This window comes from Asterias rubens, chromosome 10 (assembly GCF_902459465.1).
Source record: "Asterias rubens chromosome 10, eAstRub1.3, whole genome shotgun sequence".
Lineage (NCBI taxonomy): Eukaryota > Metazoa > Echinodermata > Asteroidea > Forcipulatida > Asteriidae > Asterias > Asterias rubens.
This window is the reverse complement of record NC_047071.1, coordinates 16,908,429-16,923,818: the sequence shown is the minus strand read 5'-3', so window position 1 is coordinate 16,923,818 and position 15,390 is coordinate 16,908,429. Positions and strand designations below refer to the sequence as shown.

General features: G+C 37.7%; 1 protein-coding gene across 1 annotated transcript in view; it reads left to right on the top strand.

Annotated features, from left to right (window-relative positions):
- The first annotated feature begins 513 nt into the window (after window positions 1-513).
- LOC117296091 (death-associated protein kinase 2-like) overlaps window positions 514-15,390 on the top strand; it is a 50,356-nt gene continuing 35,479 nt past the window's right edge. Inside the window, exons 1-3 of the mRNA XM_033778963.1 lie at window positions 514-786; window positions 3,690-3,911; window positions 14,206-14,344. Of these exons, the coding sequence (XP_033634854.1) occupies window positions 725-786; window positions 3,690-3,911; window positions 14,206-14,344 (423 nt within the window). The 5' untranslated portion in view covers window positions 514-724. The remainder of the gene's footprint in view (window positions 787-3,689; window positions 3,912-14,205; window positions 14,345-15,390) is intronic.

The following is a 15,390-nucleotide window of genomic DNA, read 5'->3' as shown; positions in this document are numbered from 1 at the left end:
CCATCCCCACAACAACTTGATAATTTGCAAATTTTTGCTAAAATTGCTGAAGATTTTGTCACAGAATAATTACTTGATAATATACAGGATAAGATTGACCATAGACTGTTTGGTATTGTTAAAGGTGTGTTCACCTCACACTACCTAATCAATTCAATCCTCGAAGTTTTAAGAGGTTGTCATTATTAATTTTTACCAATGACAGCATCAGACGATTACATACCGTCAAATGAGGGCGCACTTTACCACTTCTCTTTTTGTCTAAGTTAGAGTTTTATTTTAAACTTGTAGTTGGGTTTGAAAAAAAAGAATAAGGTACTCCTTTCATTGATGAGAAGGTATCTTGATTTCGAAACAGTTTACGTTATGAGTTTATTTTCAAATACCTTGAAGCATAAATAGCTGTCCGAAGTATTTGGTTAACAATTGCTGCCTCAACTGATTTACACAAACTACTCGTTTAAAAACACACCCACTTACATTACTTCATCACTTTTCATCACAACACTCACACACACACACTCAGTTTGTGATTCCAAATCACACGCCAGAGCATTGCACATACTGCATGCTTAGTGAAAGTTATTGTAAGTGGCGATTTGTGTGTGTTAGCTAGCTCTACACCTCCGTCCGAAATGTTCCTGTTTCATCAGTCTTCATTCGGGAACTAGCTGGGAATGTATTGGTTTTCTGACCTAAAGTGCCTTCTTTACGACGAGCCAGAATGCTGACTTTTAAGACCGAGTCCGTGGAGGATTTTTACGATATTGGAGAGGACATTGGAAGGTAGGTAACCGGCCGTTGACTGTGCCGCCGACCTGTGTTCCGCGTTGCGTTACCACTGATTCTACCTCCATGGATGGTTTTTAATACCACGGAGGAAAACGTAGTGGTTAAATGCATCGTCATAGAATAACTCATCATATTCATAACATGAATAGCAATGATGGAGACTTTTATTTAACTCTGTTCCCCAAGCTTTTTAGGGCTGCAGTTCAGAATTGACAATGATTGAGTAACAGTTTAATATTGAGGTTGTTCAAGTTTTTCAACTGTTGTTGAAAATATTCTAGCTTGAAAGTTGAAGAAGCAAAAGTGGTTAGTCCTCCTTTTGGATTTGGAGAGCACACAAAAAGTGAATCATTCCCATCCTTAGTTGTGATGTTCTAACCTTCTTTCCTCTCGATGATCTTACAAACATCTGTGTCTTACTTGGCCCAACTTGTGTGGCCAAGGAAGGATTCAGCTATCTTTGGCCACACAAGTGGGACTATGTATTACTTAACTACATTATATAAGAGCCAACAGCTATAGTATAGTTATCGTATTTCAATTAAATCGAACCCCCCCAAAAATCATCAAAATGGCATAGGCCTACTCTGATGTTGAATGGTATTGTAGCTCAGTTGAAGAAAACGTTGAATAATTGTGTGTTCTTGGGGGGGGGGGGTATTCACAGTAGACTGCGTGTTTTGATTGAGCAAATTGAAACACATCATTCATAGGCCCTACTATTATTAATTATGTAAAACTGTCAAAAGCTGTTTGTAGGCTTCGGAAAAGTTTCCGTATGGCGCCACCACTTTTTCATTCGAAATGAAATAATATAGTATCTAATTTACCTCAATGAGATATCCCTTTTTGTAAAAATAAGTGAAAAAGTGGTGGCGCCATTCGGAAAGTTATCCTAGGCTTCTTCCCAAACATTTTTATTGGCATTCATTTTAAAAGCGATTTCCCAAAGCGATTCCCCAAAGTAGGCTTATACCTTCCCTTATTAAAGAAATGATTTATACAGAAACAAATCAGCAATAACAAACACTCACACACAGAGCTAAATCATTAGTCCTTCATAGTTTATATACGTATGGGGTAACCAAACACGTGTATAAATTACTGAAATTTTCACAGGTTGGTTACAAGATGCATGGTGTGTGATCTATTTAAAATTTATATGATCCAGTTCCTGTCAATAAATATATAACAGAATGTTAATTTTTTAGGAAAGTTTCCTGGAGAGCAGTTGGGTAAACAAACATCTATGTGCAAACAATTCTGCCGGATACAAATGCTAGTATTGATCTCTCATTGTCTCATTTAAACTTTGCGGATTGTTAATTATTAACAATTCATGATTATGACAGTGAGGGGGCTATCCCCTTCCCCACTTCAGAAAAAACAAAAAACAACAACAACAACGACATCAACACACATTTGGTTGTTGAATGAAAACAATATTCTACTGAAGTTGCTTTGCTACTCAATTTGGACAACAGTAAACAAAATTGTATCTTCATTGGAAGACGTTTTAGGTTTCAATGTTGGATGGCAAAGTTAGAAATTTTGTGGGTTACATTATAAAAAAATAAAAAATAACTTCATTGGTTATTTGAATGTTGTTATTTATTTTGTTATTTTTATTTATTTATTTTTTTCACAAGGTGGTGGGGGGGGGGGGGGAGCTGTCAAGGAAGCCAATACCTATTGTAATCATTTATTTTATACCTAGTCTATGTGTCTTTAGCACGCCCATTAACAAATACAACAGCTTATTGGACACATGTTTAATTCTGACCTGTAGCCAGAGCAACATGGAAAGATAGCGACTGAAGTACAGACCCGACACTCATTCATGACTCACACATAGTACATCCTCCATGTGCTGATATGTGTGTACAATGCATTGATGACGTATGTGACTTGTACTTTATGAATATATGCAACTGGGTTGGTCACTTGAGATTCTGTATTGTCCCTGCCCAAATCAGTTTATACGTATAGCATCTGTTATTCCCCTGTTAATAGTTAATATTAAATTCAGCATGTTTTTTTCCACTATTCAATAGTTTAATTTATTTTAAAGACGGGAAACACATCTTTTAAATGGAACTTAACAGCATACATTGAGTTTAATTTTACTTTGACTTCAAAACAAGTATTTACAGTTATTTTTAAGCTGGTTGTCCTAAAAAACAATTGGATATACATTTTCTTGTTTATTTGAAAATTTGTGTGATGTGTTGCATGGCTGAGCAGCCAGTCAAGCACACACGACTTAAGCTCTGGTGTTTCGAATCAGCAGAGTGTGGTTTTGAGTCCCGGTCATGACACTTGTGTCCCGAAAAGGACGAAATACATAATGATCCAGTTCCTGTTTTAATAATAATAACAGAATATATTAATTTTTTAGACATAGTTTCCTGGAGAGCATATGGGAGAGTATAATACGAAAATGAAAGGCCGCCAAGGCTAGCTAGTGCCACCCCAATCTTTTTCCAGGTGTTGTATTAAATGGGTTTGTCTCATAAAACAATTCTTAACATGCTCGACCAAGTTTCATATTTCGGCGCCAGAAGTTTGATTTATGAAAGACATGGCGCATTATAAACAGCATTGGTTTGCTGGCCAAATGCCAGTTAAAGCACCTGTCAAACTTCACTGTATTAGTCCGACTGGCTAGTTCAGTGTTGAAAAGCATCGTTTTCATACAGAATGTGGACTAGTTAAAAAAGCTTGTGGAATAGTGAAATGACAAGCTAACTGGTCTTGCTGGTTAGTCACTGAAAAAGTTAGGGGCAAACCCTGTGTAAAAGTACACTTAATATTTCCAATGATGTCTGATGAGCAATTGAAACCATAATACAATAATGAAAGAATAACAAAAATGTGATTTCAATTTCTCCCTACAGCGGTCAGTTTTCAGAGGTCAAGCGAGTGACAGAACGTAGCAGTGGACGAGACTTCGCTGGCAAGTTTGTGAAGAAACGTCGCTATGCCTCCAGTAGGCGTGGGTCTCGTAGAGAAGATATCGTCCGTGAGATTGAAATACTGAGTGAGCTGTCACACAGCCAAATCATCAGCCTGCAGGAGGTGTTTGAGACGCCCACCGAAGTCATTCTCATCTTGGAATTGTAAGTTAACAAATAAAATGTCATACGTAACAGGGGTTCACATCCCGCCCAAATGAGCATACAAACTCCTATTTTGTGGTATCTGGTACTGTGCAATTCTGCGCTTACGGCGCCATGTGGAACACATCTCTTTGTCGGCTGCAAGTGCAAAATACAGCGGTAAGCGTTCCTTGTTATTTGTGGGTGTCATGCAGAGTGCCAGATTTTGTTTCAAGTTGCTGCTTGCAAATAAAGGCATCACGTACACACTGTAAATATTCGTCAATATCTTGTTTTGAATTTTGGGTGGGGCAAAGTTTGGGGGGAGGAAGGTAGGGTTAGAACTGGTAGGCACTTTTTACTCCATTTCTAAATGAACTTATTGCAGACAAGTGAGTCACTGGTTGAAATAATTTTTCTTGCATGATTGACTGATTTGGATCACACGCTGATACAAGAAAAGATATTCCGACATGACTTGTAGAGTTTGTTTAGCTTAAAAACTCAGATTGCTTTCATCAACTATTTTCACAAATCATTGGAATTGATTGAGTGGTGTTTCAGTAACTAGATGACAATACTTATTATAGGCCTAGTCTATTGTGAAATCAGCAGTTAGCTTGGGGGATTCGAGCCTACAACCTTGTAATGCAATTCCTAAAGTCTAACCACTAGACCACGGTGTGACATTATTAAAGTACACAAATTGGCACTATATATTTGCAGTAGGCCCTATGTTATTAAAGAGTGTGAGGTGGCACATTGTTCACTACATAGTACACGTACATGTAGTATGTCTATGTCAGCTAATTACACACAACATAATTAGTGATTGATATGAACATAGAGGTAAAACGTTTACACACGATTGAGTAATTAACTTACATAACACTGTCCAACATACTACCCATAGCATCATGATGCATTGTGCACAAATTTAATTAAATCCAAACAATAGGCAGCCCACCTAACTACTCAGTGATGACCTCACACACTTGTTGCCAGTATCAACACCTCATTGTGAAGTTTTGCCATGAAGGAATTTACGAATTAAAAAAAGAGAGATATATTTTGCGCCATGAGCTTTTTCCTAGAAGTCTATAGTGACATTGTATTTATTGTTCTCTTTATGTGGCGAGAGGCTTTTGGCATTAGGCGCTTTATGAATGTTTTTATTATCATTAACCAAGAAGTTAAAAAGTCATATTTTGGGTAGTGTGTAGTCATGGATATGAACTCAATGTTAGCGCTGCATTCTTGTCAGTTTGTAGACTGTGTCAAAGTGTTGCCTTAATTATCAGTTTAAACTTTTGACCACCTTGCTCAGTTCATAAGTCAAAGGGGAAGCAGTGACATTTCAGGCAATTTTCTCATATCCCATCCATGACCAAAAGTCTACTTGTAGGCTTGCTTAGCAAAAGAAACACCATGCTTAAGCCAATTTTGAAGGCTTACCTACAAAGTAACGCCTGTTATGAGTCATTGCTTGTGACCACATGGTGTTTTGCTTGCGCACATTTTTAAAGCATTCGTGTGCCAAGTGCACACTTGTTTACAGCCCCAAATGAGTTGTAGTGCATGGGATTGGGAGTTTACATACACTGTAGCTTGACAATCAATGACAGAAACTCCAAAACCAAAATGCAAAACAGCATTGTGACAGCTTAAGCATCGTTAAACATGGCAAACATGTTTTCCCTCTGATTTTATAGAAGATTTCCTCTTGCACTCTCCGTAATGTAACCTGTGACATCACATGGTAACAAAAGAACAACAAAGAGCTTAGACTTCCTGTACATTGAGCATGAATTGTACACAGCCTAATGGAAGAAAACATCTAAATCTGCAAAATTTTGATATGAAGAAGAGGGGCACATCTCAAAACTTGTTTAAAACTCTTGAATTTATGTCAACATTTTTACACAAAAAGTACAATTTCCCATATGCGGCCTCAAAATAACCCATAGCACCCACATCAATTGCTGTGGTGCCCTTTGCAAAGTTCCAAATGCAAGTTACCATCATCTCCAAAGAAGTGCCTCTTACTGGAGGAAATTGGTGTTTCCCTTCAAGAGAAAAGTTCAAGGCTAGTGCAGTGTCTTGCCTGACAGGCAGTGCCCTATTGAATACGTACAGGGTCACTCTTCTTGCCGGCCTGGAATTTCATCTTTGAGAGGGTAAGGCCATTTTGCCTGTTTCCAAAGGGCACTTTCATTGGACAATCTTAAAGTCAATGGAAATTTTGTGGTCTGTGTGTAATTCCAGGCAGATCTTCCTGACATTAACAAATGTTACACGGACTATCTTACTATAGTGGTGTCCGCTAAAAAAAAGGTATAATACTCATCATGTTGGTTGTTTTTAAGGCAGTTGTCTTGTCTGTTCTGGGTTGGTTTGTATTGTGATATACCAGTTCCGCCTTTTTGTTGCATCTCTACCTCTATCTACCTCCATGGTTGAATGTACACCATTATTTAAATAAGGGATCAAGGTAATTAGCAGTTAACACCTTGTGATTTATACCCACTATCAGTAGTAGATATTTAGTAGGGTAGATAAGTTCTTTCAGATCTTAGTTTCTTATCAGAACTGTTTAAATATGATACTTGAGGCTAGTACAAATACTGAATGAATACACTGTATCAGTGCATTGTCACTATCTGAATTTACGACACACACAAAATAAAAATGCCAGATTTCATTGAGGGATAATATTCTGCAACAATGTACATATACAAACGAAATGCATTTAGTTTTGCTATGTAACTCTCACATAGATCCAATTGTCCAATTTGATTTTTTTTTTAAAGATTAACAAAAAAGTACATGGAAATTCGTCCAGTCCACATTTTGAACATCTTCCAAACTTCCTTGTAAACTTCATTGCCTTGCATTCCACCTCTGGAACCCGGTTCAAATCCTGCTCGGGGCAATACATGTATGTATGTATGTGGATTTGGTTGTCAGTCACTACCTGACTGCCTGGGTTTCCCCCCGGAATTTATCTCTGGGGTTTTCCTCCCATATCTAAAATTGAAACTTCTTCCTTGCCTTCTCTTCATTGGGTTCTTGGCTTGTGATTAAGTTCGCTTTTTCTTAGAGTCTTTGGCTTCACTAACCAGAATCAATAAATGAAAATATTAAAACAAAATGTGCAGTAATGTTATGTACAATAGGGCATTTTGATACTGAAACTGTACCCATATATTCCACCATGCAGTGCCTGTAAACTTTTGTATTCTTCCCAATGATGATCGGCACATGCACCACCAGAGCATGACTGGTAACACAGGATGCCATCAAAGATAACCTAGTGAGTGCGCTCAAACTTTTAGCTTTTGTTCCTCTGTACCAGGATGGCTACAGTCAGACCTTGGACAATCAATAACGTTCATGAGTTAGGGTTCAGGTGTCATTTTACGCTTGACAACATCTTTTGAATCGGTGTTTGCCGAGTGGCTGTGCTTGCTGGTACTATTTTTAAAAGTATACAGAAGTATGGTTTATAAAAGTGCATGAGAGAGGGGAGGAGAGGTATTTTTGTATTATTTGGCCTACCAAGGTTGTTCTAAAAGGTTATCAAAATTATCCAAAGTTTTTTTCTTCCAAACAGTAGGTTACAGAGTAAGTTATTGGGTGCACACGGTACAGTGTTATGCCACATGTAGAGCTTGGTTTAGGGCTGTTCGTACGAAAACACTTTCCAAGGTAAAAGTACGCATGAAGGATTAATAAAGGACTATACAACAACATCAAAATACTGGCTGGCTAATTTTGCTACATTGCGGTTAACAATGTAATATAAGCCTGCGTATAGGTATGTTCATAATGCACGCTAACACAAAAATTGCATTCAAACTGTACATCCGAGAAAATGCACCTTTTTTCTTTACAAATTGGCGCAGAAGTAAAAAACCTACAGATTACTTTCATCCAATGTACATTAAAGTAAAATAAAAACAGTCACTCATAATAAAGGTAGTTCACTGGCAATTATTTGTACATTGGCAAGGAAATTGTGTAAATTAATGCTTTACATTTGCAACTAAATCATATAGCAAAACATGTACATTGTGTGGTAACTACATAGTATGAACCAGTGAACTTCTGTGTTGGAAAACCTTCAAACAAGGCTTGCACCTAATCGGTCAGTGTAGTCCAAAGGTTAGACTTCAGGACTTGCAGTCACAAGGTTTTGGGTTCGAACCCTACCAAGCTAATCGTGGTCCAGTGGTTAGACTGTACAGTACTTGCAATCACAAGGTTGTGGGTTCGAATCCTACCAGGCTAAATGTTGATTTTGCAATGATTAGGATAAGTATTGTCGTCTACTAGGTACTGAATTACATTTAGGCAATACATGTACTAAAGGACTGTTAGAACTATGATAGATCAGGGCCCAATTTCATAGAGCTGCTAAGCACAAAAATTTGCTTAAGCATGAAATTTCTTCCTTGATAAAAACAGGTTTACCAACCAAATTTCCATGTGATTTTCAGGATAAGCAAACAAAAGATGAATACCAGTAACAAGCACTATGTAACAAATGGAAATTTGGCTGGTAATCCTGTTTTTATCAGGGAAGAAATTTCATGCTTAGCAAATTTTTGTGCTGAGCAGCCCTATGAAATTGGGCCCTGGTACAACCTCTCCCAAGAAAGTATTAAAGAATATCGTTAGAAAAAGAAAAAAAACCCAATTGTCTCCAATTTCCTTTAAAAAAATTGGCTGCAAATCAACACATACTTCACAGACATATTTCCCCAACACAGTATAAAATATAGCCAACAGGTCTAATTTATACCGATGTATATGAAAAAAATACCCATTAGCCTGCATTCAACAAGCCTAGACAGAGGGCAGCTGGGCAGAGAGTATCAGATTGCAGCTCATCTCCCTGAGCGCTGAGTAACTAGAGACGGCAATGTGCACTGAATATGTCATTGTTCAGGTGCTGTGGTGGACTTTTTGCAGAATGAGTCGAGAGATAAGAGCGGGCTACTGTTTGTATGAGTAGACCTGAGATTGTCTTGGATCCTCTTAAAGGCAGTGGACACTATTGGTAAATACTCAAAATAATTATTAGCATAAAAATTTACAAGTAATGGGGAGCTGTTGATAATATAAAAGAAATGTGAGAAACTGCTCCCTCTGAAGTAACGTAGTTTTCGAGAAAGAAGTAATTTTCCAAGAAATTTATTTCGAGACCTCAGAATTAGATTTTGAGGTCTCCAAATCAAGCACCTGAAAGCACACATCTTCTTGTGACGAAGGTGTTTTTTTTCTTTCATTATTATGTTGCAACTTTGACGAACAATTGAGCTCAAACTTACACAGGTTTGTTATTTTATGCATGTGTTGAGATACACCAAGTGAGAAGACTGGTTTTTAACAATTACCAATAGTGTCCAGTGTCTTTGAAGTAAGTGAGACCGCCAGACGAGCAGGATCCACTATGTGAAAAACTGCACAGTTTGAACCACAGGGGGTGTATGGACGTCTTTGTTCTGAATGTGGACACCCATTCATAGACTGAATGTCTTGTTCGTATTGACATCGAGAAAACATCTCAAACGAAGACAATGTAATTTGTTAATGAAATCAAATCTTCTTTTTAAATTATATTTACATTATATAAAATTTAACATTCATAAAAATACTTGCAACGATTCAACAAATTGTTTAAGTTAAAACTTAACAAATATCAAACTTCAGACAAAAACCCAATGTACTAAAAAGTTAATCATAAAATGGTGTATTTTTGGTATAAATCACCTTGCCCATCTCGATAATTTGCATTTCAGTCAATATTCTTGCAATTTTAGGCCAGTTGCTGATTATTTTTGCCCTCAGAAAAAATCTGCAAAATTGTTAAGTAACAGCCTTGAAAGATTATAAAATCCTGTGCTACATGCACAATGTAGGTCAGACTTATACTCGGTAACATTTTCCTAATTTTTCCCCCGAGGGCCAAATATCACAGAGCTGTCAGCTCCCCTTGATTCTGCCAGAAAGTTCCATAAAAAAAAAAAACCCAAATCTTTCCATGTTCTGATGTGTTTCGGCTTCAACTTCCAGGGAAGTCTGGTTTAATTTAAGAATCATGTGGAATGTATCTCCCTGATTGTTGTGCAAAATCTCCCTGAGATTGCAATGCAAATTGGAAAATCTAAAAAGTCTGGCATTTGAGACGAAGAAGATAAAAAATGAATGTGAAGAGTGCGGAGAGATTGTACATTTTAAAGGTAGGGTCATAGATTGGTAAAAATACTAACAAAAGTTATGAACATCAAAACTTACTTGATGAGAAGCACTGCAGCTGTTGATAATATTAATCATTTCGAGAAAGTATTCCCTTCGAGGTAACATGGTTTGCAGAATTTTTTGCCCAAAAACATTTGAATCAGAAATGATTATTGTATAAATCGGTTCACAGACTTCTGAGGGTTGGTGTCCTTTCACGAATGCTGTGGCCAGTGACGTACTGTCACACCGCTATTAAATGAGGATGGATTCAACATTTTTTGGCTTTTTTCCTCAGCCAGTAGACACTGTTTTCAGCTGAATTTCTTTTATTCAGCATTTAACTATATAACCCTACCTTTAAGTTTGTACTTTTCAATGACTAAAACATAATGACAAATGAGTCATGCTGTATGCAATTTTATATGGCATATCTTGGGGAAGTTTCCAACTGAACGATCCTTAAATACTCAGGATACATTTCAGCATGAAATATGAACCCTCTGGGCCTTAGGCATATCTGAATGAATTTTTGCTGTTTTACTGAATCTTAGAACCACACAATGTTCAGATATTGAGTATTTTTTTAGTGGAATGGACGAAGATTAATGGCCCATGGTGGATTTTGGTTGCTACAATTTACAAAATGTTTTTTGTAGTTTTGGTGCGGGGCCATTCAGGGTAATCAATGTTTACAAATAAATTTCAAATTTGTTTCCAAAAATGTTTGGTGGATATGTCAAAAGAAATATATATATTTTTTAATCAAGACATTATGTAAATTGGTAAGATTATTTTGATAACAAGGGATGGCCCCGTTTGTCAAAAGTAGTAACAAATATAAACTACTGCGTGTTAGTGAAAAAAAAACAAATTAAGGGCAAATCCTGGATTATTAATTTTGTTACATGATCAAAGCAAAACGGCATTACCAGCATCTCATTTCCTGCTGTGAATGAATTTATGTTTCACTCCCAATTTACAAAAGAAATCCACTTTAAAATTTGAAGGAATGCTGCTTTTGCAGTCTTCGGAATCGCACTCCGTAAAAATGATTGTCTGAAAGACTGTGTTTTTGTGTCACATGGCCCTGGGAAATCTTTCGTGCAGCATTCTAAAAATGTGATGAATGTTGAATGTTATTTGTGATGCCATCGCATCAATCATTTCTCAACTTTATAAAAAAGCAAAAAAAAACAAAAAACACTAGACTTCCAAATATTTTGAAGATTTTTCGTACTGGCCTGACATTAAAATTGTTAGCTCTGGGCCAGCAGTCCAGTGGGTATTCCATCCCATGGTGTTTGCAGTCGCTACTTACAAGCTTGCCATTTGGATGTGTCAATCGCTGCATGAATTTTCTGGGGGCGAAAATGCCATACTAAAGTGTTGTCTGCATCAATTTCAAGGAGACCCGAGTCGCTGCACGAATTTTCTTGGGGCGAAAATGGCATCTTAAAGCGTTGTCCGCATGAATTTCAAGCAGCCAGCGCCATGGATTGAAAGTACCTCCACTGTAAAACCAAAAACACACTTTATCTTGTCGGGAGGGAGGGGGGGGGAGGAGGGTAACACCCACCCACCCTTTTAAAGGAACACGTTGCCTTGGATCGGACGAGTTGGTCTGTAAAAAGCATTTGAAACCGTTTGTTATAAAATGCATATAAGTTGAATAAAATGATCCACACAAGCAGTCTGCACACAAGTATCACTCAATGGGAGCCAAAAATTTGACTCTCATAAATGGCCGACCATGTTAGTCGACGAGGTAAAAAGAAAACCACGCAATTTCAAGGCATATTTGTGTAGATCATTGTATTCTACTTTTACAACATCTTTCTAACCATATCGATTTTATAATGAACGTTTACAGAACGCTTTTCGAAGACCAACTCGTCTGTGTCTATGGGTATATACATAAAAATGATGGTCAGTGTTTTGATGTCACATAGCCTGGAGAAATCCTTTGTACAACATTATAAAAATGTCATCAGTGTTGAATGTTATTTGTCTGCATGAATTCCAAGGAGCTGGCACCACATATTGAAAGTACCTACATTATAAAACCCAAAACACACCCTATCTTATTAGTGGCGAGGGGGGGGGGCAGTGAACACCCACCCCTTTAAATTTGCAGACCGGGTGGGTTGATGACGTGTCTTCAAAGTGTCTATCGGGTATACTCCTCAAACCATGGTGTAAATAATAACCTTGACAATAATCTCTTGATATGAGATTAAGTCTGGCACACTCGTTTGTAATACAAGTTAATTCAATTGTGAGTTTGCCATTGAAGATGTATAAAGTATTGATTTAAAAAACCTTAGATGTAAATAGGTATCCTTGCTGTGTCTTAGCTTTTTAGACACAAGGAAGTGAGTGGAGACCATAGAGCTATATATATTGACTAGAGTGCTAACTTGCTCTGCCTTTTGAAGCCACCCTGGGCGCAGACATGTTTGATGTGTTGAGTGAATACGGAATGATTTTAATTCACATTGGCGCGTTTTTTTTTACATTCGGCGTGTGCGCTTACGTACTCGACTGCCCATTTGCGTCTGTCTGCGCTATAAAAACCGTAAGTTCGACTAGATTGACGTACTTAAACAAGTATACGCGCCTTTTAAACATGACGCACATGAGGCTCGCAGTTTGTACGCTCATCAGCCGATTGTGCGTTCACATTGATGCATTTTTTGGTTCGATGACACACAGAAAATAATAAACACACTATCATGCAAATAGCCGTACAATTGGCGCACAAAATTTCAAGCTTTTGTTGGTTTGTACATAAACATGGATGCGCCCACACGGCTTCAAAACTTTAGTGCGTGTATAATGGGGTGTTAGCGCTCTAGTCAATATATATTGCTCTATGGTGGAGACTCAATTTCAATCCTAGATTTATATATAGAATGACAAGGAGGCCACGGGTTGTGTTTGATGTGTAGACAAATACTTATAATTTTAACAGAAGTTAGTTTTACATCGGGGATGAAGAATATAATTTATTTTTTACACGTACACCTTTATACACAAGGGTAATTTATTTTTACACGTACCCCTTTAAAACACAGGTTTAAAAACAAATTATATTTACATTTAAGATCAAACTCTCTTTAAGATCAAATTCACAGTGCCATAAAGAAATCATGAAGAAAACATTTTTAATGCCCTGGATAGCACAGTACGCCTTTTAAGAGCAGCAACAAGCGCCAATTCAATTCAGTGCGTGTAGGCCAAACTTCAAAGAAATATTTGTTCAAGAATGCCCCACAATTTTGAAAAATGCTGGGTGGAACCCTGGATGATGTACATGTCTCCTGGTAGAACCCATGGCCAAAAACACATGGGTAGCACGTGCATTGCTTAAATTACATCACGGAAAGTCTTGAATAGTTGTTCCGTACCTCATCAGGACTGTTGTTACAACATAATCATTCCAATCTGCTCTCAAGATTTATCTGTCTTTCAAAAGGCACTGGACACTATTTGTACAAGTAGTTACTCAAAATAATTTTTAGCAGAAAAGGTTACTTGGTAACGAGCAATGGTATAAAACATTGTGAGGAACAGCTCACTCTGAAATAACGTAGTTTTTGAGAAAGATTTCATTTCTCACTCAAACTATAAAATACTTCAGCTGGAGCCTTTTATTAGGCAGATGAAAGCACACACATTTGTGGAACAACTGTTTTTTTTTCTTTTCTTTCATTCTCTTTCACATTCGATGACCAATTGAGTAAAAATTTGCTCAGAGTTTTTATTTTATGCATATGTTGGGATACACCAAGTGAGAATACTGATCTTTGGCAATTACCAAAGGTGTCCAATGACCTTAAAGTAAATGTTAACTAGTGATTTTCAACATGCATACTTTTGTCCCTTTCTTTTGAACTTTTTTTGTTTGTTTGTTTGTATGAGCGAGTGCCATAAGCACCTTTTTTGGCGGATACTAGCACTTTAAAGCCTTTACTATAATGATGTTATTAGGACCCTGTACTTTAAAAATGTTGACAACTTTATTGCACATTTTGATGACTTTAAGAATGTTGTTTGTTTACCCCTGCAGGGTGACAGGTGGGGAGTTATTCCACTACTTGGCAGAGAAGGATCATGTCAGCGAAGACGTGGCTGCCAAGTTTACCAAACAGATCCTCGAAGGGCTGAAGCATATGCACGATAGAAACATCTGTCATCTCGATCTCAAGGTGATCCGCAGTTAACACTCTAGACCATTTCACACTCTATCTCTTGTCCCTGGTGAATGCAACCTAGGGGAAGCCCCGTGAGTTTTTTTTAAAGACACTGGACACTATTGGTTATTGTCAAAGACCAGTCTTCTCACTTGGTGTATCTCAACATATGCATAAAATAGCAAACCTGTGACAATTTGAGCTCGATTGGTTGTCGGAGTTAAGAGATAACTATGAAAGAAAAAAAACACCCTTGTCGCACGAAGTTGTGTGCTTTCAGATGCTTGATTTCGAGACCTCAAATTCTAAACTTGAAGTCTCGAAATCAAATTCGTGGAAAATTACTTCTTTCTCAAAAACTACGTCACTTCAGAGGGAGCCGTTTCTCACAATGTTTTATACTATCAACCTCTCCCCATTACTCGTTACCAAGTAAGCTTTTATGCTGATTATTATTTTGAGTAATTACCAATAGTGTCCCCTGCCTTTAACCTCACAGTTACCCGGCGCACTTTCACACCGTTCCCGCCTAGGTCCCTTTCCTTATAGTTCTGGCTGCACGTTTCAAGAATAACCCAAGTTTCACGGTTATTTCCTACTCCAGAGCTGGGGTGGCTATTCCCTTTTGGGTATGCCCATAATTTTTTGCCGGGGCAGACCAGCCGTCGATTTCACAAAGAGTTGGGACTCGTCTTATCTCAAGTTAGGACGAGTAACTCTTCCTAGTTTAGGATCAACCTTAATGTCTGCATGCTACAGTGCAGGGTTGGGGACTTGTCCTAAGTCCTAAGATTAGTCTTGTAAAAGTTAGGAAGAGTTTTGTGAAATCGACGGCAGGGGATATAAAGCGGTCATAGTGTGAAAAGGCTGGCCGTTATTCCCTGGGGGCAACCCAGGAATGGAGTAGTGTGAAAATGGCTTTAGTTCTTTGCCCACTTTGACGTCTGCCATTGATACACCAACATTTTACTGAAAGTCAGATTTTAGATTTTTCAGTCCTGATGTTATTGTACAGTAGCGCCTCAAGGCCGAGCAGTCTAGCATGCTAGCTCAAGTTCTGA